Source organism: Epinephelus fuscoguttatus, linkage group LG21, assembly GCF_011397635.1.
Source record: "Epinephelus fuscoguttatus linkage group LG21, E.fuscoguttatus.final_Chr_v1".
Classification (NCBI taxonomy): domain Eukaryota; kingdom Metazoa; phylum Chordata; class Actinopteri; order Perciformes; family Serranidae; genus Epinephelus; species Epinephelus fuscoguttatus.
This window is the reverse complement of record NC_064772.1, coordinates 13,637,193-13,662,960: the sequence shown is the minus strand read 5'-3', so window position 1 is coordinate 13,662,960 and position 25,768 is coordinate 13,637,193. Positions and strand designations below refer to the sequence as shown.

The window sequence follows — 25,768 nt, the reverse complement described above, 5'->3', positions numbered from 1 at the left end:
AAAAAGGTTCCGCCAATATGACTACCCTATGAGGCGGAAAATTGGGCACCTCAGATCAACTCGCCAATCCGGCTCTGTGTGTCTAAATGCTCACAGCTTGCCGGCAAAACGGCCCAACATTTGCGGAAAATCTGGCAGTGTAAAAGGGGCTTATCTCTGTAGGAATCCTTTTACTGTAAGTTGTCAGACACTTAGAATAACAATCTGAGCCTGTTAGTGACAAAAACAAGTACTTTTAGTGGATGTACATTGACGGTGCACACACGCCCCGAGTGAATACATCTCAGTCTGTTTCAGCAGCCAGCTGCAGTGGTCTCTTCCAATACTGGACCAATTTCAAAATGTTGTTCCCATTAGTCACCTCGACACAAAAACATGAGAAATAGTTTCCAGGTTGAAAACTACCAAACTCACCCTTTAATTTTAAACCAAATTAAATGTAATTAGGGTCTCTTTAACTATGGTACTGACCATGGACTACGTCCTCTGGTTGGTGTTCAGCTGGGGACCTCTGCTGCATGTCCTCATCTGTCTCCCATATTTTCCTTTCCTATTTCCCTATTGCAGGTTCTCTGATAAAGACATTAAGTGCCCCCAAAATGGTCATTAAATAAAATTTGTTATCAGTATGTAAGATACTTAAACAGATTTGATGCTGGACTCGGTAAGCTGCTTCCAAAACAGACAAAATCAGCCACTCAGTCCAAATAGCTGTACAACGCCAGGGTTGGAAATTAGCACCAGCCAAATGCTAGTAAAATATGCAAGTGGCTGCTAGATTTTGGAATCCAACAGCCACAGTGGGAAGTGGACAAAAATGTTAACTTCCAACCCTGTGTAACACCACACATTTAAACACACTATATGCTCTGAAAATCAATTAATCATACTAAAAAACATGTTAAAACAAGTTTTAAAATGTTTGCAGTCTTTTCAGTCTCTCCATTTTTAATTTTAATTTGTTTTTTTTTTGTTGTTGTTTGTTTTTTTTTACATTTTTGGACTTTGCATTCTTAAATGAGACTTTTCAAATATGTAGATTCAAAAGTTAAACACATGAACTAGCCTGTATTTATTGTTTGCACATTTTGCACCAGCAGGATATACATTAGCATCTTGTTTAGCTGCCTTTTAGGTGCATTTTCTGTGCTGATCACTTTGCACATTTCAACATGAAAATAAGTATAGAACATCTGCAAGCTCATCGTGAGTAATTGATCTTTTATATAAAATGTTTTTCAGAGGAGCCCCGAGCTGAACTTGCATTAGATGATTATGCTAGATTGCAGAAACTCACATGTTCTTTGTGCTTCGGGTTATTTAAAGCCTCAATCACAATTTTTTTTTTTATCTTAGATTATCCTCAGGGCTACTTTGTAAGTCTATTTTCCCCACTTATGTCAAATCATATCATGTCACAAAGCCCTAAGCACATAACTTACATATTGTTTTAACATTTTGTTCCTTACTCTGAGAATGGGGGCTTTTTTCTTTATTGGCTCCAGGGATTTTTGTCAGCTGTGAGCAAGTGAGCTGGAACTTCCTTAAAGCCTCGCTGTGTGTTACAGACGGCTGATTTATAAACAGCTCGCTGTGTCGAGTGGAGGCTGAATGAGCCAGGCAGGCAGGAAGGTGGAGAGATGGAGTGGAGTGCTTTTTTTGTTTCACAGCGAGCGCTTTGAAACAAAGACGAAAGCAAAAGCTGTGGAAGAGATAAATGGGTTAGTGAAGAAACTGTTGAAGTTATAGAGGGATTAGACTGGAGAAATCCATAACATGCAGATGGGGGAGTTGAAGAACACCGTTGACTTCAAAAGAGGGATGGCATGATATTGTTTAGCCTTTATCCCCAAAGACACTTAGCTCCCACCGCCACCAACATCCTTCAGAGGGGTAACCCCTGCTGTTTGTGCCTGGAGCGCCCCGGGGCTCAACTGACATGGATCAGAGAGGAAGAGAGGGGAGAGGGGGATGATGGCAAAAGGGGATAAAGAGATGTGGGGGGGGGAGGTGAGGAGGGAGCAGGTTCAGAGGGGTGGAAGGAACCAGAAGAGACGGGGGTGAGGGGCATGGGGAGTCACTTTTCAGACGATGAGGGGATGAGAGGAAGAGGTCGAGGGATGGTTTGGGGTGAGAGGTAGGGAGATGGATCAGTTGAAAAGTAGGGATGAAAGAAGCAGGAAAGGAGAGGTGGGGTGCGAGGGGCTGGGGCAGAAATGAGGATCAAGGCCAGCGAGAGAGTGAGAGTGAAAGCGGGAGGGGGGATTTAGTCAGCCGGGGCAATGATCTACGAGCCCCAGGGTCACACACAGGGTGAAACGGCGCTTATACAGACCACTGCAGAGCTGACATAAATATTACACCCCCATGTCCCATATCCTCACAGGCTGGAGATGGGCAGTACTGACAAAATTAGGGTTTTTTTGTAACAGTTATTACTTATAAGGATGCAATAGCCAGATTTAAAGTTATTTGTTGTTTCTTAATCATGCCCTTTAACTGTCACTCTTGTGCAGCTTTTTAGAACAGAGTATTATGATAACCCAAATCTCCTATATTATGATATTTATATGCAAATAACATGTTTTTTTTTTTAAATTAAAATTTACTAAAAAAACAAAACAAAACAAAAACAACAAACTGACACCTTGATATTACTTCTTGTTAAATAAATAACCCAGAGCCTAAGGATATTCATTCACAGTAATGTATAACTAAAGAAAAATAAAATTAGATAAAAAAAAATAAATACATTTATGCACAAGGGAATTTGTCACAGTTGAAACATATTTATCATGTGGCATAAATTTCAGAAAGAAAATTGCACACATAGACACGCTTAACAGTTGATCTTTACATAACATGTAACATGTACGACATGTTAAAACAACAGTCTGATGTTTAATAAGGAATGATGAATATATATACATGCATATGTGGTTTATCACCTATGAAAGAAACGATAAATTCACACATATTTACGTGTTTTAGGACTATTAACGTGAAATACACACTCACATGTGCATTTTTGATTGATTGGCTGTGGCTCAGGAGGTAGAGCGGGTCGTCCACCGATCAGAGGATCAGCGGCTCAATCCCTGGATCCTTTAGTCTGCATGTCAAAGTATCCTTGAGCAAGATGCTGAACCCCAAATTGCTCCCAATGGCTGTTTCATCGGTGTGTGAGTGTGTTAAAGAAAACAAAAACTGAGTAGCAGGTGCCACTTAGCATGGTAGCCTTGGCCACCAGTGTATGCATGTGTGTGTGTGAATGGATGAATGTGACTCATAATGTAAAAAGTGCTTTGAGCGGTTGGAAGACTAGAAAGGTGCCATACAAGTGCAGGTCCATTTACCATTTATTAACACTTAATCAAGCTATAGACTAGCTGTATTTGTATTGTCTGTGACTACAGTTTGCTATATTTTACCTCTTATCCATCTGTGAACACTGCTCTCATAAAGCTTTAATGCCAATATGTCTCAGTTGTTTTTAGTTAATTCACTGATGCTACAACATTTGAATAGATTGTTTGGCTCATATCATGTACAACAAAGTGCTTGTACTGAATGTAGCCTGTGGGTGACCTCCATTCTGATGTGATCTGCCACATCAAAGCTAAAATGTATTAAAATTAAATTCACAGAGTGTATATAGTTACCATAGATTAGTTAAAGTGTTTCGGGGAAGTCGGAGGATGTACAAGAAGATATTTTTAGGTGGTATGCATGAAAAAAAAAATCCTGGACTACATCCAGTTTTATTCTGTGACTGATTCTGACCAAAATTCCTCAGTAAAGTGACTCATGTCTCGCTCACCTGGGTGTGTCTCTCTCTGCAGCTCAGTCCTAAGACTGAAACAATTAGTGTGAGAGAGATAGATGACAATATGAAGTTATACAGGCAAATCATCTTAAATAGGACATTAGCACAGATGCACCAGAGTGGGTATATCTGCAGCATTACCTGCTGTGCACTCTGAGCAGGTTGCCCTGAATAAAGCGATGTCCTCTTTCTCTTCTGTCTGTCTCCTCCCTCAGTGGAAGCAGCGGGGGCAGCAGCAGCAGGGAGAACAGCGGCAGCAGCGGTATTGGCATTCCCATCGCCGTGCCTACACCCTCCATCCCCAACTCTGGACCAGGTGAGCTTTGCTATCTGCACATCATGCAGTGACTGTTACCACAAGCCAGTCAGCCACTCAGCTTGCTGATATTAAATGAGGGCAGGATTGGACTCAATGGACTTCAGGCATTTTTTAAAGCCTGCCATAAATCCTCCCCCACCCTACCTTACAGCGCTGCTAAGAGTTTTGTAACCCTTTGCCATGCTCCAAACACTGGTTAAAGGAACACTTTGGAGTATTAAAAACAACAAATATCTGTTATTTATATCCCTAAAACTGTTTTTACGCTTGAAAGTGTGTACTGTTTGACCTGTCTGAAATAAGATAACACTGTTTAAACATTGACAGGCAATGATGAGAAAACAGGCTGTGCTGTTTGCACACTGCACATACCTCTGACAGAGTTCACTTACATGCTTATATAAACAGTAGACAACAAGGAAAATAAGGTATTAGTTCAAAATATTTGCCAAAAAAATTAAAAACTTGGAGCAACAAACATCAGGAAGTAAGTTCATGTATTTAGATATAATATACATGTATATACTATTACCAGGTGTTACTTCATGAGGTGTAAATGTAGCATGTATTTGCAGATAGTAAGAGTACGCTACACAAAGCCTATGTTTACCAGACAGGGATTATGCAGACCCATTGTGTTCCAAGCACAGCTGATTCTCTATCCTACTGTGTAAATAGGCCACGCTGCGTTAGGCCTGCTGCTTTTATAGTGGAACAGTAAGGCCCACATTGCACAACGCACAAGCTACACATAGTACTGCATTACACCATACACACGCCATAGATGCTTTTAACTTTTACAAAAGATTTGAGCTGAACAAGAAGAAGAACAAAAAGACAGAACGAGAACAAGATATATTTTCCTGTAGCAGCTTTTGTACCTCGGCACCAGAATCGGGCTAGCAGCACAGAACTAACCACAGCTCTCCCCTGCAAGCCGGTCGCCATGGAAACACTCAATTCATACCACAAAGAAGTGTGTCCAAGTGTGTGCAGCGCCTCGACAAAGTCGGAGCGCTCCTCCGGCCTCAAAGGGTTCTTGAGTAAAGTGATGTGATGTTATGTAACAGCGTGAGGCGGCGAGGGCAGACCCTGTTCTGCTTTAAATGGTTACTAATGTAAATACTCTTTTCAGTCCCGCCCATGTCTGCTCCCCCGGGAGCCCCTCCGCCTCCCCCACCCCCTCCTCCTCCTCCTCCCATGGCCGGGCTCGGCCCCCCAGCACCTCCGCCACCACCACCGCTACCCACAGGTGAGACTCCTCGAGCTCCAAGGCTACTGTCGCCTCTGCTATCGGGATGGTGGATAATCGGCACATCTGCTGCGATCTTATGGTGGAGATGCAAGAATAAGGGTGTCGATGGGTGTCTGACTGTTTGTACACACTGCAAGAACGAGGGTCTGATTCTTCCTGTGCAGTCATGTTATCATGCAGGAGTTTTGTGCAAAAAATCGGGCTGCATCTACATAGTTTCATATTTAATTGCTGCAAGTTGATGAGTAAACAAATCTCGCTAAATTGACATGAAAATTACCTTCAGGCTTCAGTAATGGATGCAGCTGTTCTCCAAACTTTATTTGAATATATTTTCCTCTAGTTTTTGAATTTAAAGCGTTCAAGAGCACAAAACTTCCCATGCTTATAAGATCATTGTGCCCATCAGTCAGATCCCCAGATTCTTCAGCTGTGTGAAATGACTTGCTGATCTTGCAGTGTGAACAGACTCTATATGAGCTGCTATTTTGAAACAGGTTACATAGTATGTGAGAAAGCGTCTCACATTTTCCATCCAGTTCTACATGTAACATGTTTCTCAGTTCTCAGTGGTGGTGGTGTTTCCGTATTCTTCCCTGCTCTGTTATAATTTGCTAAAAAAAAGAAGTCTCATATCACCTACGGCCTGGGAAAAGTTAATAACTGCCTGCAGAAACTCTAAAATTGTCCATTTACATTTGACCTCAGGCTGCTGTATTGCTAGACAGGCTATCTGCATTGACAGAACCACAATTTAAGAATAAAATTAAAGTAGATTGTGAGAATTATGTTCATACAAAGATATGAAATGAATTAACCTCAAGGGCTTTGAGACTTCTTTTGCACAGGTATGTTACATTTGGTCCTTTACTTTTTACCAGAAACTGTTGTCGTTAAAGCTACATCAGGCAAAACATCTTTTATTCCATCTTAAACCACTTTGGTAGTTAAGACTGTTGTATGTGCACAAAGGCAGATCTTGAGCCGGTTGCACCAGCTTTGTTTACGAAATGAAAAAATGTACACATCACTACATTAAAACAGGTTGCACCACTTACATGAGCTCTTACAAAGAGATGAATCATTACCACATATTTACTTTGAGAAGGAGACATCTGTTAATCGGCGGATACATTTTTTTTTAGCGTCACACCCCTCGCAACATGACGTGTTTAACTATTAGTATTTGATTCCTTTGGTTCAGTAACATTTTTAAAGTGATGAATAGCAGCAAGATTTTTCAGGTCATTTTATCCCCATTTGAGTTAGCAAAGGGCTAAACAGGAGGTTAGCTGCTCAGTTGGCGAAGTCTGTACTCCACCTGCTCTTTATGCCCAATGATGCGTAAGATCAGATGATTTTTCTTTAACCTGGGAAGTCAAACTTTTTTGGCTTCCTAGGTCACTAAGCAACTTTCATTGGAACAAACAGGGCCACACCTTCAACTGTGTCTAGATCTCTATATACATTCACAAACTGAAGCGACTGAGAAAGCTAGCATTAGCTTGCTAATATATGACCTGTTAAGATTTAGGAGCAGAGTAAGCAATTGAATATGGTCAACATATCTAACCCGACATTTGATCAGGATAAGAGAGAAATTTTAAATTTAATTTCAGAAAAATCAAATTACAAAACGCCATGTCCACATCATTCGCCGAGCTAGCATGTTTGGTTATTTCCTCCTCGTATGAAATAAATAGGACTGATTCGAACTCTGAAACACACCTATTTTTCCATGTATGCATTGACATATAAGTAGAATTTTGGAAGTTAAATCGAAGGTTGTGATGCCACAGCGACTTCCTGTTATCACAGTTAATTGCTTTTAAATGGACGGCACTACATGTTTCTTAGCAACAGGTTTGAACATTATTAAAACCTTTACAAGCATAACACATTTTAAGTGTTAATGTTGCAACCTGAATTGAATAAATCACAACTTAGCTAGTAGTGTCTAAGTTACAAAGAACTTAGCACATTTAGTGATGAATTGATATCTGAAATACGAAACAGTGAGCCAGCACTCAATTCTGAGCCCGCTAGACTCACAGCTGATGTCACATAATATGATTTCTAAAGTTCCAAAACATTCAAACAGCCATTTGAGTGCTGCAAACATTCAATATTGCCTAATGTAGCTTTAATTTTTGTGGGGTATTGACTCTGAATCACTGAAAGATACTGGTTTTGATTTACTGTCAGAGCTCTGCAAAGCTGTATAAGCCACTGTGTGTGTGTCTGTGTGTGTGTCTGTGTGTGTGTGTGTGTGTGTGTGTGTGTGTGTGTGTGTGTGTGTGTGTGTGTGTGTTTGTGTGTGTGTGTGTGCTGGCTGCTTTTTATCTGATTGAGGGAATTAATCTTGAGCAGGATGATCACTTGAAACATGCCGGTTTCATCCTCAGAACATCAATGCACAGCTATAATTACTTCTGCCAGTGACAATTTGCAGAAGTTTGTTTGCTCTTGTGTTCCTCTGAATCTTTACTTCCTCTGGACCCACCCAGCCCTATCTGAGAGCAGGGCCTGAGAGACAGCACGTTATCTAGAAATGTGAACAGGAAATACTCAAGCAGAACAAAATAAATCAGTCTTCTCTCCCTCATCTGTTTTCTCCCACACACATGGCATCTGTAATCTTCCAATATTCACGAGTTTTTAATGATGTAATAACTGTGTTGTTCATACGTAGACATGATTTGTTATTCTTAGACAGCCGGTGTAATGACGTGTGCACTCGGTCATGCACTCTCCCCCTCCCTGCGATAGCTCAAATAGTCATTTATAATCACGTCTTTGACAAGTGTGTGAAGAAGCGATTTTCACTGTCAGGTCCGCTGAAAGCTGAAGGATCTGTCTGTTCTGTGGCTGCTTCTCTTTTCTCACTGACTCTTCCCCTGTGCTACATTTCTAAAGAACCCTTAGGTGCAGGATTTATTCAGATGACCTCTTGGGACTCCTGCTTCATTTTACCCTCACAAAATAAATCTTTGTTTTATCAATTAATAATCTGTGTTGCTTCCTCAGCTCATCTGCTTCCTTAAATTGGTCACTGATTGTCTTCTCATAAGGTGTCGGGCTCTAATCAGGATTTAAAAGCTCACTTTATCTTTTACGATCTTGATGATTCATGGGTGCTTCTTTCCCCCCCTCTTCCCCTTTTGGCCTCCTCTGTCTAACCCCCCCCCCCCCCCCCCCCCTTCCCCTCTTTGGTCCTGTCTATCTTTCCCCTCCTCCTTCCCTTTCTCTGGGTGTTTCTAGCTGTGGCCCCTGGGCCTGGTCTGGGCCCCGCTCCAATGTCCCAGTTTGGAACCATCTCGCGGCAGATTTCGCGGCACAACCCCTCCAACTCCTCTGTCTCTATGGTTTCGGCCACGGGCACCTACCGCCGGGCGCCGTCGGTCACTTCCCAGTTCTCCTTGCAGCAGCAGCAGCAACTACAGCAGCAACAGCAGCAGCAGCAGCAGCAGCAGCAGCAACAGCCTCATATTAATGGAGGCACTCCTGGCTACAGCCAGAACTCAAGTAAGGTCTTTCTGTCTCCAGCCGTAGCCTGCTTTACAAATCCTAAACTGTCACTGAAGCACAAAACAGCACATTCTTTCCCAAATCATTCACAGTCACAAACTAAAGAAAGCTAACCTTTGTAGCAACAGAACAGTATTTTATATTTGCAAGTGAGTCACTGCTGTCTGAAGGTCAAGGCTGCATTCATGTCAGGATTGACTTTTTCTTTTAAGTCTGAAAGCGCAGACTCAGGCTTTTTATCTAACTCGGGGATGTCTTTGGTATTGATGCTGAATGCCTCGTCCTTGGATTCTACAGCAGATACAAACCAGACAGTCGATGCCTGCTAACAATGCACAGTTAACAGTTTTGGGCCTTGTGTAAAAGCAGAGTCAGAAGTTAACCTGTAAATGTAGTTTTCTGTACATCATGTGTACTCATCTACAACTAGCTACTGTCTAAAAACAAGTCCCTTTTTACACATGGGCCCAATTGTCCAGATTTGATAAAATCTTTCAAATGGGTCATTCAGAAGAAAACAGGATTACGATTTTAGAGTAGATCAAAACATCCAGTATTGGTTTTGACCAGGATCAAACCTTCAGTATGTTTCTTTATTAAACTTTTTAGTAGGATCGGGACACCTGTGATCCTTCTTTGTCTGATTATTTTTTTTCTTTCCGTTACACAGATAATTGAAGAACTTAGTCATACATGGGACAGTACAATTGTGTAAATCTGAATTGTAAATCTAACATTATAGCACTACTTTTTGTGCAGTCTAAGCAAAGGAATAAACGGTTGCCTTTATCTCATAACAAACAAAAGTGCTTGTAGGATTCATGTAAAAAAAAAGAAAAGAAAATGAAAAGCGTTAAATAAAAAAATTTTTTCTTCCTACAGAATGTGGTCACACTGACTGGATTCACACCTGGCTGAGATCAGTTCACACTGCGAGCCAGATCACCTCCAGATGTGGCAGATAGTATTCTGGTCACAATGTGTTTGCCGTGCATTTACATCTGGTATTAACATGCTTACTCTGCGAGGTGTAAATGGGGTTCAGGTGCCTCATCTCCGTAAGATAATCATCAGGCCACATGTGCATTCACAGAAGCACTGGGCTCAGTGTGTTCTGCCTGTCGATCAGTCCGATCGTCTCTAACTTGGATCTAAAAAGTGTGAAAAGAATTTAAAGTACTCTGTACATAACTACAACTGATTTGAGGGGAGTTCAGCGGGTTGTCTGGGATTGCGGTTGATGGACTTCCAATGCAAACAGCGCCCCCCTCTGGTCACCAGCAGCCCTCACTTCTTTAAGAGCCCTGAGTAGAAGCTGTCTGATTGACAGGAATCAAATCTGCAGTTCATCCTCTGACCTTGGCGATCCCCAGACACCATGTGGAATCTCATCACACTCACAGACGTCACTGAACCTTTTAACCTCACAACATTTAAGTGTGATGCAGCTTCAGACAGTTGAATTAATTAATCTCTTCTTTCAATAATTTTCCTCTTTAAATGTTCTTAAAAAATCTAACTTGGAATTTATAAAGTTTCCGTGAGCCGACAGGTTAATTAATTTGACTTCAGCTCTCAGTCTGTCTCTGTTGCACATCACTCTGTTCTCGCAGTGTGTTTGTGTCTTCATCTGTGTCAGTGTTGTGTTTGCTTGGGATTGGGGTGCACTCTTAACTGTCTTCTGTACATTCTTGGTGACTGATGGGCTTTCTCTTTTTTTCTGTCTCTCTGTCTGCCCTGCCTTCTCTCTGCTGTGCTTTCAGTGTCTATCGCTCCTCCTCCTCCCCCCATGCCCCAGCTGACTCCACAGATACCTCTGACTGGCTTTGTGGCCAGGATGCAGGAGAGCAGTAAGTGAAGAGGCTCAGATGTTCTTTCCTCCTTATCTGTGCCAATTTCCAGAACACCCAGCATGCATTGTGCCTGTTCATCCTCTTCCTTTCATGTCTGTCGAGAACAATTAATACAGTCGTTTTGCAGCAATGAACCATCCAAGAATGTGTCTCACTGGAGTCCTGTCATGGTTAATGTAACTTTTTAAGTAGCTTTATCTGCTGTTTGGAGACAGATTTATCTCCTCAGCTATTAAACCACATTGTTACTGTTTCTTAGTAGCAATATGGGTATAATACATAGCTCCCTTTCTGGGCTGTAGAAATGTCTTTTTAAAATATGTGCAGTGGAGAGGCAACCCGCTGAGATTGTTGAGGCTGCCACCTACTGTTTTTAGTGATTTAGTGTCATGCAGGGGATTTTATCACAGACTGAAGTTTGGTATTCATATGCTGAATGTAGCACTGCAGAGTTGAGCTGAGGTGAATGATAATGTTTGGGGGGGGGGGGGGTGTCCAAGGTCTCTGCAAAACAGAACTACAGAAGATGGGACTTTCTGCTGCCCCCTGCTGGAGCAAAACCTGCAATACAGTCAAATATTACAGTCGAAGTATGACTGTAGTTATTACGTGACAGAAAGAAACTTTTCTGGATACTTGGCAACAAATAACAGTTAGGAATTATAGTGTTGGATAAAATGTTCAATATAAGCTGTCAGTGTACCTTATTTATAGTTTTCTTTCTCATTGTGGATGCTGTCATTCAAACCTCTAACCTACTAAATAGCATGACACAGCATGTAATAATCATCAGATCATTCAAGTGTTTCCAGAAAGTTTCAGAGCCACAACAAGAGGAGCACAACATAAACAAACCACTTAGTGGGATAGTTCAGATCTTTTGAAGTGGGCTTGTATGAGGCACTTATCCATACTCAGTGGGTTACCCTCAGTAGATGTCAGTTGGCACACCCTCAGTTTGGAGAAGCAGGCAGGAGTACCACCATGTAAAATAAGCAATGTGCTGCTGTGGACGGGGGCAGCTTAATCTATTTTGGCCGCCTAAAAAATCATAAGTGTATGCTTTATTGAGAATATTTTCACTGTTTTACCTTTCTGTCAGACAGCTCTCTCCAGCAGGGAACTAGAGCCGCTTTATAGCTCTCTTAAAGCCACCAGACTGCAATGAGAAAACTAATTTTACCTCACAGAACACAGGAGTCTACTGCTGCCTCGATCAGTTAAATTAGCTTGTTTGTTTGTGTTATGGTGTGACTTTGTTGAATCTGATAATGTTTAAATGCCAAAGTCACATGATAACAAAAACAAAGTAACTGATCGAGGCAGCGGTAGACCAGCAGCTCCAGTGTTCTGAGACATTAAATTACAGTTTATCCTTAATGGAGTCTGAAGCAATATAACTGGGGGGTATTCGCACTTTTATTTGACAGAGGACTTGGGGAAGAGAGATAGAGAGGTATGACATGCAACAAATGTCCCAAGGCCGAGAAATAGAGCCTAGTTACATTTATGGTCGCAGTTATATGGCATGTGTTGTAACCACTCCGCAGTGAAAATATATTTTAAATATAGCGAACACTTAAATTGTATCAGGGTTCCCACATATTTAATGGACAATAATTTTAAAGCCTTTTCATTACTTTTCGAAGACCCGTAATAAAATGTCCATGACCATTTACAATGTAGAATAGGAACAGAACTGTGTAGTTTACTTTACTCAAAATGGTATTTATGTTATTGGAGGCGGTCTAGAGCTCTCAGTTTGGGGGACTAACAGCTGACAGTTTGGTCGATCAGTTAATTTGTTCGTGAGGAAGAATGCCTTGTACCTTCAAGCTAGTAACTTTACTTTCAGAGTAGTTAAAATGAAACTAAAGTGCACATTGGCACTGTGAGTGACAACAGAACGCCCATGGCTGCCCATGTCAGTTGCTTCATCTCAAAAAAGCGCAACACTTGAAAAGTTAGTTGTGGGGCTTAGGTATGGAAACTTTGGGATTCCTGACCCTACAGGTTACAATATTTTCTTACCCCATTTGCCTGGCTGTAGTCAGACCTATCAGATTCAAACTTTATTCAAACAAAATTCAAGTTAGCTAGCATACATGGAGGGAGCAACAGAACGTGGGGGGAAAAATAGTGTACGTGATGGTAAACTGAACGTCACATTAAAGCTATAGAAAACCTTTTGGTCGTTATGTAAAATTACTTGGGATGGTTATCCAGAGAAGATTACTTACATAATTTAATTACACAAAAGGAAAAATCAATGACTTTTCCAGGCCTGGAAATTAAGATTTACAAATTTTCCATGAACGTGGAAACCCTGTGATGTTGAATTATTTAGGTGGCTTAAATGTGTTTTGCTACTGCCCCCATTCACGGCAATACATTGCTTATCTTTTGTGTCAGTATTCCTGTCTGCTTCTCCAAACGGGGGCGTGCTGACTGACATAATGACTATAGACTGACTATGGATAAGTACCTCATACAACCCTACTTCAAAAGATCTGAATTATTCCTTTAGGTGGCTTAAACATACAGTGTATCATCATGTTAAGTGATCTATGGGAAGTCCTAACAGTGATGCAGCCTGCATGATCATTTAATATTCATATATCTTACATGCACACTCTTCTGCATGTCTGATCATTGATTCTGCATGATTCAGCCGCCACCCTCTCCAGGACCAGGCTCACGTTGACCAGTGATCCTTTACGTTTTGAACCTGATGAGAAAATTCTAATTTGTTGTGTCTGTTCAACAGTTGCAGATACTCCTACTCCACCTCCCCCTCCACCTCCAGATGACATACCCATGTTTGACGACTCTCCTCCACCTCCACCCCCTCCTCCAGTTGATTACGAGGAGGAGGATGCTGCTGTTGTGCAGTACAGCGACCCCTACGCTGATGGTGACCCACAGTGGGCACCCAAGAACTACGTCGAGAAAGGTTGGAGCACAAACCATTTTTCAATAGTCTTAGATTGGAGACACCCTACTGATATAAACATTTCTTTTCCTGCTTTCAGTGGTGGCCATCTACGACTACACCAAGGACAAAGACGACGAGTTGTCTTTCATGGAAGGGGCGATCATTTATGTCATCAAGAAGAACGACGACGGTTGGTTTGAGGGCGTCTCCAACGGCATCACCGGACTGTTTCCCGGCAACTATGTTGAGTCCATCATGCACTACGCCGACTGAAGGGACCTGCAGTAACAGTAAAGCCTATTTATTCAGTCATATCATAATCCACTGAGAGACTGACCGCCGCAATCTTGACTCCTGAGACGCATCTAGACATAACTGTATGATCTCCTTTTGATATGACAGAATGTTCTTTCCCTTACTGATTGCAAATAAAATGAAAAGTAATATCTATTTAGTTTATTTTGGTGTTATATGGGCGGGTTGGGGACATTTATGAAATATGTTAAAAAAAAAAAAAAAGCAAAGTTTCTAAAGAATTGGACTGCACGTGCTCACGTCGGTTGAATTCAAAGACGATGGTCACACAGCTGAAGGATGTACGACATCATCTTGCCTAGACAAAAATTATTAGGGATTCAGAGCTGAATCCTTTGAGTATTAGGTGTGATGGAACAAATTAAATGTTAATGTCATGTAAACACCTTCAGTCGAAGTGTTTGTACTGTTGTATATAATGTGAGCTGCAGCCACTCGGGTTTCTGTAATGTGAATTCAGTGAATGTCGATTATATGATAGTTTTCATTAGTGGCGCCCTCCTCGACTCCATCAGGCTCATTCGTAAAATAAGATGGCCTGTCAATAATTTTACAAATTTAAGTACTGTGTATGGTATTTCAAAGACAAACAAATACTCCTGAAGATCAGTCTTGGCGTTTAAGCATGCAAAATTTTAAGAGATATAATGTAATCTTAAGTTTATTGCCATTATGCTTCCATTATGTTGTAAATGTATTCACCTTTTTAATTTTTATTACACTGTTGAAATCACTGAACTTTATAGACTCTGAAGTAAATTTCAGGCTTCCCCACAGTCTCACCCTCTAAATGCCAATTTGCATCTTAACTTCAAGGAATACCTCACACCCGAAATGAACATTTGTATATCAGTTATTCCACCCATGTTACACTGAATTTGTGAAGAAAACCTTTTTCTTGCACGCTTCAAGTGGAGGAATCAAACAACTGAGAAAATTCTTGATGACTGAAGTCATAGGGGTCCACGTTTAACAACAGCAAAACTATATTAAAACATCTGTTAACAAACTCTCACACAACTGTTGCAGTGTAATCCAAGTCTTAATTATCCAGTTCTGTTAAAAAAAAATCCCAAACACATGCATTTTTGCTAAAATCTTACTATTTAACACTGAAGTGAAAATGAAACTTACCGATGCTGTGTGCAATGCCAGACTCCATTGACAAAAATAGTAATTTAACCTCGCTGAACACAGGAGCTACCTTATTAATTGGTAGTTTATTTCTGTTATTGTGTGACTTTGGTGTAACCTAACTAACCCCATAAAACACTAAAGTCACAAAAAATACAAAAACAAACAAGGGATAGAGGCAGTGGTAGACCAGAAGCTCCTGTGTTCAGTGAAATAAAAATCACTTTTTGTCAATGGAGTCTGGCTTTAAAACAGAACGTGAAACTAAATACTTAAGTTTCAGAGAAAATGCATGTGTTTGAGAAGAACTGAGTGTATGACTGGATAAATGATGCCGTACAAGTTGTGTGAAAGTTTGTAAATGTTTTAATCTAGTTTCGTTGTTTTTAAATGTGGACCCCTATGATTTCAGTTCATCAAGAATTTTCTGTTTCTGGATTCTTCGCTTACCATGAAGGTATGCAGAAAAACCAAGCTTTCTTTTTGAATTCAGCGTTAACTTTGGGTGAGTAACTGATATACAAATAATCATAAGGGAGGTGGAGTATTCTTTTAAAATCATGAAAATTAAATGGAATTTACTTTTTCATGCCTTTGGATCTCTTTTGACGCACGAGGACACATTCCATTTTTGGCTTATTATAAAACATTTAAAGATTATGTCACATCACTGTTACTAACTTTATACTAATCTACATCAAATCTGTAGGATCCATTGGTAACTGGCAATAACGGACTATGCTTCTGATAGACAGCAGTGATAGCGTGCAGTGATAAGTGGGCTTGAATTGCCGTGCCTGACACTGCCATGAGACAATTCAGATGTAATGTAGACCAACAAACAACTCTAATACCTCCTCAGCCTCCACAAAGCAACAATAACCTGCTCTGGGTTCAAGGACCATGTTGAATGCTCTGAACATGAAATCCTCTGGGCTGCACAGGTGTACATATTTTAACTCGAGTAAAAATCAGCCAATCAATATCAGCTGTCACTCAGGTCTAGGAATCATCTTAATGACACTTTTGTTTTCTGTTGACCCTCGAACGTACCATCTAACATGACCTAATTTTTGAGCATTTACCATTTCAGGATACTGCAGCTTATGCCTTGATATTTTGCCCGTTTGCTTTAGAAATCTCCAATAATAAAACATGTTCCAGCTCAATTTCATGGGTAGAAATATTGAAATCTATCTTTGTCCGCCCTTCATTTGTACATATAATATGTTGATTGAAAAATTAATGTACAGTCTTTTATAATAAACAATTCTATGTACAACATGCATGTGTGGTCACTTTAAGGGAATCAAAGAAGAGCGAAGACTTGGTTTAAATAAAAAAAAAAGCATAATTGTAGGTTTATTGAGTACACAGTCATTGTAGTTGTTAAGGCCTTTGTTGTTGTATTAAGTAACCTTTTAACATTTTATAAGTCCAAAAGACACGTGACTGTTTGGCCTCTGAGGTGTGGACGGATCTTGAAAGCAAATCACACAGATCCAAACAAACACACCAATGACAGTGCATCACTTCCATTTCATTTGGAATTACACAGATTTTGCAAAGCCGCCACAGCTCAACACTAGCGTGTACTGTCAGTCAGTTGGCCAGTTTTAAGAATGAGAGGCTGTTGCAGTTACAGTACTGAATGCAGTGAGGAGCTGGATTTGCAGTTTACAGCAACATCCATTCATTTAGGTTTTTAATGTTCTTTTCCAAACCATCACTGCTGATACTGGATGTGGGTGAGTTGATTTTCCACACGTAGCTGCCTGAAGTGAAGCCCGGCAGTGGAGGTTCACTTGTCTCTGGTAAGCACCATCTCAGTAAGCCTGATGAGGGCGTCTCTCTCTGCCGACGGCTGGAGCATACTGATGTGCCTGATGGCTTCTTGACCGTAGCGCTCAGCCAGGTATTTGGTCTGTTGCACGCCGTCGCTCTGAAACAGAAGAAGAAGGAAGTGCTGTCACGTTATCTACTGAGCATTTATGTTCTGTGCTGGCAAAGTTCTGCTTCCAGGGTTCCCACGGTCATGAAATTCCTGGTGGTGTCCGATTGATTCTGAATATTTGTAAAGGTGTCAATACAGTCATATGATGTTATCACCTTGTTGTATTTATGTTTTAATAACAATTTTACATTTAAAGCCCTCATTGTCAGCTTTTCTTTGTGGTATCGACAATGGTAATGAATATCGATATCTTTCAAAGTATTACATTGAGGTTAGAAATTACAGTATTATTGAATTAGCAGAATGTACTAGACAAATTTGATTATACATTCTTTTGGATATTGTTTACAATGTTCATAAAAATCCCAAAACTTGTCTAACATTAGGCAAAATATGTTCCATGGGGGCGGCACGGTGGTTAGCATTGCTGCCTCACAGCAAGAGGGTTCCTGGTTCGAACCTAGGGTGGGAGATTCGAACTATTCGGTAGTTTGCATGTTCTCCCTGTGTCAGCGTGGGTTTTCTCCAGGTGATCCAGCTTCCTCCCACAGTCTAAAGACATGCAGGTTTATTGGTGACTCTAAATGGAGGATGATGCACATGCATGTTAATAATGTATGGCTTTCAAACGACAAATAATACATGGCTCAAGAAAGAGGAAGACCCTGGCTGCACTGGCTGTATGTCTGCAGCCAAACATTTGACATTTGGCTGGAACATGCCAACGCCGTATTGTTTATTCTTTGAGTGGCAGAGAGCAGCAGTACGACTGTAGGAAACATTAACAATAAGAGAGCAAGAAAGCGCAGCCAGTATCGGTGTATCGATACTGCAGAAAATTCATTTTCAAACCGTTTCAAATAGTCAGTCGATATGTACTGATAGGTAAAATATGGAAAAGTTTTGAAATTCAGTGGTAAAAATGTGTGTGAACCCTGTACTTCACTTTCACAGGTAAACACATTCCCCTGATTGCATTTATGGAGCGTTTTGTGACTCTCAGCTGCTTGAGTAGAGAGCACTGAGCTGTACTGTTAATCATGCAAATATGTATATCAGTCTTGGCATCAGCAACCCCTCAAAAAGAGCTCTATGCAAATTAATCCCCCACTCCATCACCAACTGAAAGGCTTAGGTAAGGTTTTAGTATCTTGTTTTGGTCACACAATGTTCACAACCTTAATTTCAATCTTTATGTTCCCTAATTTATCATACAAATGTCTCATGAAGGAGAAGTCTTGTTGAGGTAGAGACTTGTATTTAAGACCCTTTATGGCTTTACATTTAGTTGATTTAACCAGCAAATTTAAATTTGGTTTGCAGTGTGTTACTGGTCATACCTGAAGGACATACTGCCAGGCTCGATCTACGTCTCCTTTAGAGCTGAAACGTCTCATGATCATTGCATGGAGCTCAGGAAACTGCAAAGACAAAGAAAATGAGGTAAAGGCCGAACCCACTTGAGATGTAGACGCACATTTTCTATGAAAACATACACACATCTGATCAAATGAAATGCTAATCTCACCTGTTGACAAGCAAACAGGACCGGTCCAGTGGCCAAGCCCAGTTTGAGATCTGCAGCCGAGGGCTTCCCCAGGTGACCAGCTCCTGATGTGAAATCTAAGACATCATCCACCAGCTACCGGACAAATTAACCCACAGAAACATTTAGACATAGTTTAATTCTACACACTATTATGTTCTGGATAAAAGACAAATGTAGGATGTCCTTCCAGTAAAAGGGATTCTTGTCTTTTCTTATTGGAGCTTTGGGGGGGGAGAATATGCAGCATCTGAGTAAATATATCAGTGTATCATATTTCACATCATATTTAATTATTCTTAATAGGCGACTGTAGCCAAGTACCATAATGGCATGCAAATAAAAACTCAGGTAAGTTCAATGTTTGGGCTGAGGCAAAAAGGTTGGGACTCTGGATGCAAGCAATTCCGTAAAGAGACGTGTGTGTTTTTTCCTTCCATGTGGCTCAGAATCGAATCAAACGATTTCACACAAAGCTTGCATCTAGCTCTGTGTGTGAATTGGGAATCCTTGGCCACCCAGTATTTATATACGGTATTGTCAAGCCATCCATCCAAAATCTTGCATCTACCCACTGTGAACCACGTGAAACTCGTCTTCTTGTTTAAGGTGCAGTGTTGGAGTGAAACTTGATACCTGGGGGGCTGGTCATACCACTTGTCAATCAGGTAAAAGGGGCAGGATGTTTTCTGAGACGTTTGCTCTCACACAAACTGCTTGGCCCGGCATAAAACACGATCCAAATTGATTAAATTATTTTTGGAAATACCTAATTTTCTATTTTAGAAAACAGTATTTTAGAACAGTGGTAATAGTCTGGAAATATAAATATTTTTCCATACTTTATTTTTCATTTTCCATACTTTTTAATACCTGGAAATTGATCAAATTTATTTCCATGCTTTTCCATACTTTCGTAGGAACCCTGTTTATTGATTCCCAGAGGGGGAATTCAAGTATCATAGCAGCACAAGACATAAAGACATTAAATAGAATAAGCTGGTAATGAGTAACCTACCTGAAATGCGATGCCAACATTCTTCCCATACTGGTAGGCTATTTCATGAACTTCAGGATCAGAATTTACTAGAACGCATACCTTGAAACAAAGAGAGGAGACAGTCAACAAAAAAACAGTTGGTGTAGAAGCCAAAGCTTTTCTCCAACGCTGAGATATTTGTGTGGAAACAGAACGTACATACTGCTTTACAGCTGTTTGCAATAAGACTCGCCGTCTTCTTGAAGGTTTTCTCGAGGTAGTGTTTAAATCGCTCGTTCTCGTTCTCTTTGGAGCCCAGCTGCATGAATTCACCTGGAAGCACAATAAACAAACATTGGATAAAGAAGTTTGTTAATGGACATATAAGCAGATTTTGGGTTCTGACAGTCTGAAGTTCAAATGCTTTTTTACAGATATTGCTACATGTTACTGCTTCCATTGTGATAAAAAAAAAAAAAACAGCTTAGCACATCTTTAGGTGCAACCTTGAAGGGACAGCTCATCCCAAAAATCCAACATACATATTTTTCCTCTTACCTGTAGTGCTCTTTATTGTTTTGGTGTGGGTTGCAGAGTGTTGGCGATAACAACCATGTCTGCCTTCTCTGGAATTTAGAGGAACTGGATGGCACTCGGCTTGTGGTGCTCAAAGCGCCAAAAAAATATGTTTGAAAAACTCAGCATCAGTGTCTCTTTCCAGAAATCATGACCTGGGGCCTCATTTATAAACGAGTGCTTAGGATTCATACTAAAAGTTGACGTGCGCCCAAAAGCTGAAAACAGCGTGCGCCAAAAAATAATCAGATTTATAAAACTATGCGCACGCACACTTGCACGCAATGTTTTCTTTATAAATCAGACCTCCTGGAGTTGTGCGCACCCAGATCCGCCTCATATTCCGCCCTCTACACGCCCTAGTTCAACCATAAATGGTCATGCAAATCACCTCATGAATGCGATCTGTCTCATGACTCAGAGTTTGCTTACAGGTGCGCACATTCTCCCGCCAAGTTTATTTTTATAAATAACAACCTTTGCGTGGGAAGTGGCGTACGCCACTTTCAAGCCCCGTTTTGTGCGTAAGCAAGCTTTATAAATGAGGCCCCTGGTTACTCAAGATAATCCACCGACCTTGTTGTGAGCAGTTTCATGTAGGAACTATTTTCTTTCAACCAAGCTACACCTGCCAACCATATTACTGAGCAGAAGGAAGAGTGCATCTACTGCTATCTCACCTAGCACCACCGAGCTAGCTAATGTTACAACTCAACCATGAAGGATGCCGTTAATGTTTACATCTTGCACTATTATGAGCACTAGCCTCTCATCCATGAGTAGATGATGTGGTAGTAGTAGTAGTAGTAGTAGTAGATCTGGTTCCTTTGTATTACAGAGAAGGCAGACATCTCTACGGCCGATATCACCAACACTCAGCAACTCACACCAAACCAATCTAAATTAATAAATAGCACTACAGGTAAGAGGAAAAATGTGTATTTCTGATTTTGGGGCTAACTGTCCCTTTAATAAAGACCATTACTGACTGATATGGCAAAAAACACTGAATAATTTGACTGCTGTACCTCGCACCAGGTCCTCTATCACCTGGGAGAACACTTTCACCACTGTGTTGTTACCGACTCGAGCCATGGCTATAGAGGCAGCTGAGATGATGAAATCTCCAGCTAAGATTGCCTGGAAGAGAGAAAACAGATTATATTCATATCCTTAAAAATGTATATAGTCGTAGAAAATATTATATTAGGGAGGAGAAAAAGGGAAAGGTCTTTAAACCGATTTTATTTCCCTAACCTTTTTTTCACCCCACACTTCATTGATTGTTCTTTTTCCCCTTCGTTTATCGGATCCGTCTATAACGTCGTCATGCACCAGGCTGGCAGTGTGAATCATTTCGGTGATCATAGCAATGGCCCTCTGACCTGGGATCAGATCTCTACAGAGGACAAGAACAGTTAACAAATTCCAGTGAATGATATGACATGAAACCCTTGATTGTGCTTCATATAATAATTCAAAAGTTACAACAGGGTGTGATGCACATTTACTCTGTACCACAGGTCACTTTGAATTAACAGTAGCAGTAAATGGAAAAAAAGCGTAATATTGTTGAAATACAAAAGTGTGGAGTGATCAGATTTTACCCAGATCTGTTGCTGTGGATGTTGAGCGCCCGGGCCATTAGGACAACTATCATTGGTCGGATGGCTTTGCCTTTGCCATCAAAGTAGTAGTCAAGCAGAGACTTCAGCTCTTCTTTGGGTACAAACATTTCCTGTCAGGCAGAGTGATAACACTTTTATTTTCATCATAATCAGCAAATACATTTGCCAAAAAAATCACATGACAGTCTTCTGTTAATTTCTAACCAATATTATTTCATTTGGCTCTATCATAGTCTGTTTACTGAGCTGTCCCTGCAGCTGCAAGGTCAAATCCAAGCTAAAGCAAAGCATTTGTGACAGACAGACTCCCGATAGACAGATGGCACTCTGACTCAGGATAAGATCTATGCTGTCTGGATTGTTAATGTTAGCTGACAATGCCCATTATTTTATCATGGAGAGACACACACTTCCTGTCATGGAAAAACGTACCTTTCTGATGTCATCATATAAATTTGTTAAATCTTTCTGGGCTAATGTGAAGGGGTCCTTCGGCTTTGCATCACTGTGTACGCTCTTTCTGCAGCAGCATGATTGTAGTGTGGGGTTCAGCAACCGTGACTTGTGTCTGCAGAGAGAGGCAACAACAAAAAGTGAAGCTGTGAAATCAGAAACATACTGTATACCTATGTATACAGTATGTATATCTATCTTATTAGAAATTGCTTATATCTTGATCACTGTGGTACAACACTCTGTTTGTGTCAGTTCTAACCAAAATTGCTGGTGTGCTAAAACCTGTTTGTCAGTGTGAGGTGGCTGTTGAAATACTATGTGAAGAATTCAGTAAATAGTTTGGTTGCAGTGCAAAGCCTTGAGTTAGGACAACTTACCTGGTGAGACATGTGGTAAAGTTTAAAGTTTGGGGGTTTATCTGTGTTGATAGTGCCGATGGATGCCCCTGAAAGAACAAAAGCACATGACACCAAAAGATTTTAGACTGTATATATTTAAATACTGTTAAGCCAACAGAGCTTCTCCCCAAGAATTTTATTCCTGGCAGCTTGGAGAAGGCTTTTAAACATATGTAGACCCTCCTGTCAGTGCATGTAATTCACAGCGAGCAACTTTGAACAGTTAACTGCAGTAATACAGCATACAAACTACATTCAGTCATTCATTCATTCATTATCCGTAACCACTTATCCTAGTACAGGGCTGCAGGAGGCTGGAGCCTATCCCAGCTAACACTGGGCAAGAGCAGGGTACACCCTGAACAGGTTGCCAAACGATCAAAAGGTATTCGTGCAAATTACAAAAGATTAACAATAACATCTGAGATCCTGATTTTAGATTTCTGCTTCATTTTTTTGTGGACAGTGGAGGGGACGTTTTGTAGTTTTTACTCTTTTTAGCATCTATGAAAGTAACTGTTTTGTTATGGGAATCAGATTAAGCATTACTGGCTAAGTATATGTATGCATAAGATGAGACTGACTCTGGTTTCAAGCCGCTCTCAATTAAGGTTGCATCGGTATGAGGTTTTTTGGGGTTTTTTTTTGCCGGTATGACTATTTCAGAAAATATTGTGGTTTCATGTTATCACGGTGTTACAGAATTTATATTATGATCAGTCAGAATTAGGGCTGCAACTAACGATTATTTTAATTGTCGACTAATCTGTCGATTATTTCTTCAATTAGTTGACTAATCATTTTGTCGAAAAATGTGTTACAATGTTGAAAAATGTCGGCCTTTCTCTCCCAAATCCCAAAATTATGTCATCTAATGTCTTCTTTCGTACTCACACCAAACGGTTTTAGTTCACCGTCATGGGAGAGTGTGTAAAGTTGCCAATATCTGAACATAAGAAGCTGCAATAAGAATATTTTGGGGCACTTTTATAGTACTTTTCTATGTAAAATGACTCAAACTGATTAGTCGACTACTAAAATAGTCACCAATTATTTTAATAGTTGATAAGTCATCGATTTGTTGACTAATCTTTGCAGCCCTATTCAGAATAAACCTTAAGGAATGAACACAGAAGAGTTACTGTTGGTTGAACAATTGAAACTGAATACCATTTTGTTAATATAAGTATGTGTGAAAAATGTCTCTTTAGATAATAACAAAAATAAAGGGGACATTCTCCATCCAGTTGCATTTTTTTTTTTTTTTTTTTAATATCATGTATAACCAAATATACACGATATAAAAATCAACTTTTATTTCACCGTACACCCTAAAACCAGTATATTGCTGCAACCCTACTCTCAATGTGCTCACACACAGTTCCAACTTACACGAAGATAGACACAGACATACAGCTAAAACCAAGGACAACAAGCTGAAGGGAGACAGGTACACATAAACATTTATCTGTTATGTACCTACATACAAATTTTATTTATTCATATCTATTATTAATTATTTTTACAACTATTATTATTACTACAAATGATAAGTCATGTTCTCTAAATTGTGAGCAAAAATAAATAGTGCAAAGGAAGCTGAAGGAACACACCTGAGCCAGCGACACATGAATGAATGAATGAATGAATGAATGATAATAAAATCTAAAGGGACAAGGCAAGACATTGGCTACACTTGGCTGGACAGCTAGCAGAGTAAAGGACAGGGCTCAGGCTAATTACTCTAACATCAGGAGCAGGTCTTGACCTTTACATGTGCCCAGGAAACTCTGCACGACCCAACACATCCACCAACAGGCAGCAACAAGTCGACATTTTCGAAATTCTTACAAAACACGTGACACTCTTGCGGAAGAAAAATACCAGTTCATGTTGCATTGCCAGGAAAATTCACAGGCAGTGAAGCAATCTACCCCATTACTGAGAGATGAGCACCATTCATCAGGGCTGGCTGACAGCTACGCGGTGACCTTCCTGAGTTTGACAGCACTGCCTGTCCCGTGTGCCCCGTGAACTCACCTCGTTCCCCGCCCCGGAGCTCCAGGATGTCCGTCCTAAAGAGGACGTGGAGAACGACACGGACCTGCCATTAGAATGCCACAACGTTTCAAATACACTCGTGCCTGTACAGTTTACAGAAAGCCGCCAGCATTGCCTTAACCATGGGCACGCCATGTTCTCCGGGAGCGGGCATCGGGACAGGTTATATATTTCAGCGGAACCGGAAGCGGATGACCGGGCGACGGTTGATGACGTTTTACGCTACGGAATTAGGCTTACCATATATGGCAGAGCGTTAACACAAACTTCAATGAATTTCTTAAAAATTAGGCAACATTTTACTAGGAATGCAGCGCTACATGTAAACTAAGGTTGTATCTCTTTAAACTGAAAATATAAAATTTATCTTATGTTAGGTTTCCGCGAAAATAGTAGTGAAGTGTTTGGGGCTAGCACTGTAGCTGGGTTGCTAACAGCTAGCTAGTTGTAGCCAACTTTGCTTGTATTCCCTAACAGTTTACCGCCTCAAACCATATTTTGGGACGTAATGTCGCATAAACCTACCTTTTAATTTACAGCGGTTAGAAATAAACAACTGGTTGAGTTTTGTCGTTTTTTAGTTATTACTTTAAAAATCAGAAAAATACTCTAAATTTAGGGTCTTTTCATGACAACTAACTAACGTTAGCCTAAAGCATAACTGAAGTGTTGACATAGGGGACTGTTTGCCAGTGATGGAAAGGGCAATTCTGCATAATACTAAAATACAATTTGAGGTGCTTTTACTTTGCGTGAGTATTTCTATTTAATGTCACCTCACACTTGTACTGCAGTACATTTCAGAGTGTAATGCTTTACTACTGTTGCATGTATTTGACAGCTCTTGCCATTTGTTATTTTGCAGGTTCAGAGTTTACACACAGCATGACCAATACATAAATTATGATGTAGTTGCATAAATTAACTACCCAAATGAGGCAAGGCAGTTTTATTTATAAAGCACATTAGGCAGGTTTGAGGTGCTGTACAAAGAAGTTAAAAACA

At 40.4% G+C, this 25,768-nt stretch overlaps 2 protein-coding genes across 10 annotated transcripts in view; one reads left to right on the top strand and one right to left on the bottom strand.

Moving 5' to 3' along the window:
* The window catches only part of abi1a (abl-interactor 1a), a 69,766-nt gene extending 54,906 nt beyond the window's left edge, over positions 1-14,860 (top strand). For 2 of the 8 annotated variants that reach the window (XM_049565050.1, XM_049565049.1), the window contains 6 exons: positions 4,042-4,142; positions 5,281-5,397; positions 8,662-8,925; positions 10,692-10,778; positions 13,549-13,734; positions 13,814-14,860. In XM_049565050.1, coding sequence (XP_049421007.1) covers positions 4,042-4,142; positions 5,281-5,397; positions 8,662-8,925; positions 10,692-10,778; positions 13,549-13,734; positions 13,814-13,989 — 931 coding nt within the window. In that variant the 3' untranslated portion in view covers positions 13,990-14,860. The remainder of the gene's footprint in view (positions 1-4,041; positions 4,143-5,280; positions 5,398-8,661; positions 8,926-10,691; positions 10,779-13,548; positions 13,735-13,813) is intronic. The other 6 variants (XM_049565052.1, XM_049565053.1, XM_049565055.1 and 3 more) reach the window with 4 other exon arrangements.
* A 1,649-nt stretch (positions 14,861-16,509) lies between these two features.
* On the bottom strand, positions 16,510-25,011 carry pdss1 (prenyl (decaprenyl) diphosphate synthase, subunit 1). 2 transcript variants are annotated; one of them, XM_049565059.1, is made up of 11 exons: positions 24,743-25,011; positions 22,682-22,749; positions 22,281-22,416; positions 21,828-21,958; positions 21,478-21,619; positions 21,249-21,360; positions 19,868-19,977; positions 19,684-19,764; positions 18,648-18,761; positions 18,460-18,540; positions 16,510-17,107 (listed from the first exon to the last, which is right to left on the bottom strand). In XM_049565059.1, the coding sequence occupies exons 1-11, from the start codon at positions 24,896-24,898 to the stop codon at positions 16,967-16,969; spliced, it is 1,272 nt and encodes a 423-aa protein (XP_049421016.1). In that variant the 5' UTR covers positions 24,899-25,011; the 3' UTR covers positions 16,510-16,966. The 2 variants fall into 2 exon arrangements, 1 of the variants encoding a protein (XP_049421016.1); XR_007448255.1 differs by having other exon boundaries at positions 16,972-17,107; positions 18,648-18,730.
* Positions 25,012-25,768: the final 757 nt, after the last annotated feature.

Coding starts and splice junctions, on each gene's coding strand:
- pdss1 (XM_049565059.1), bottom strand. CDS start 24,898: ATGGCGTGCCCATGGTTAAGGCAATGCTGGCGGCTTTCTGTAAACTGT. Junction 22,750..24,742: donor GCTCCGGGGCGGGGAACGAG/GTGAGTTCACGG, acceptor TTGTTCTTTCAG/GGGCATCCATCGGCACTATC. Junction 21,361..21,477: donor AAGTGTGGGGTGAAAAAAAG/GTTAGGGAAATA, acceptor TCTCTCTTCCAG/GCAATCTTAGCTGGAGATTT.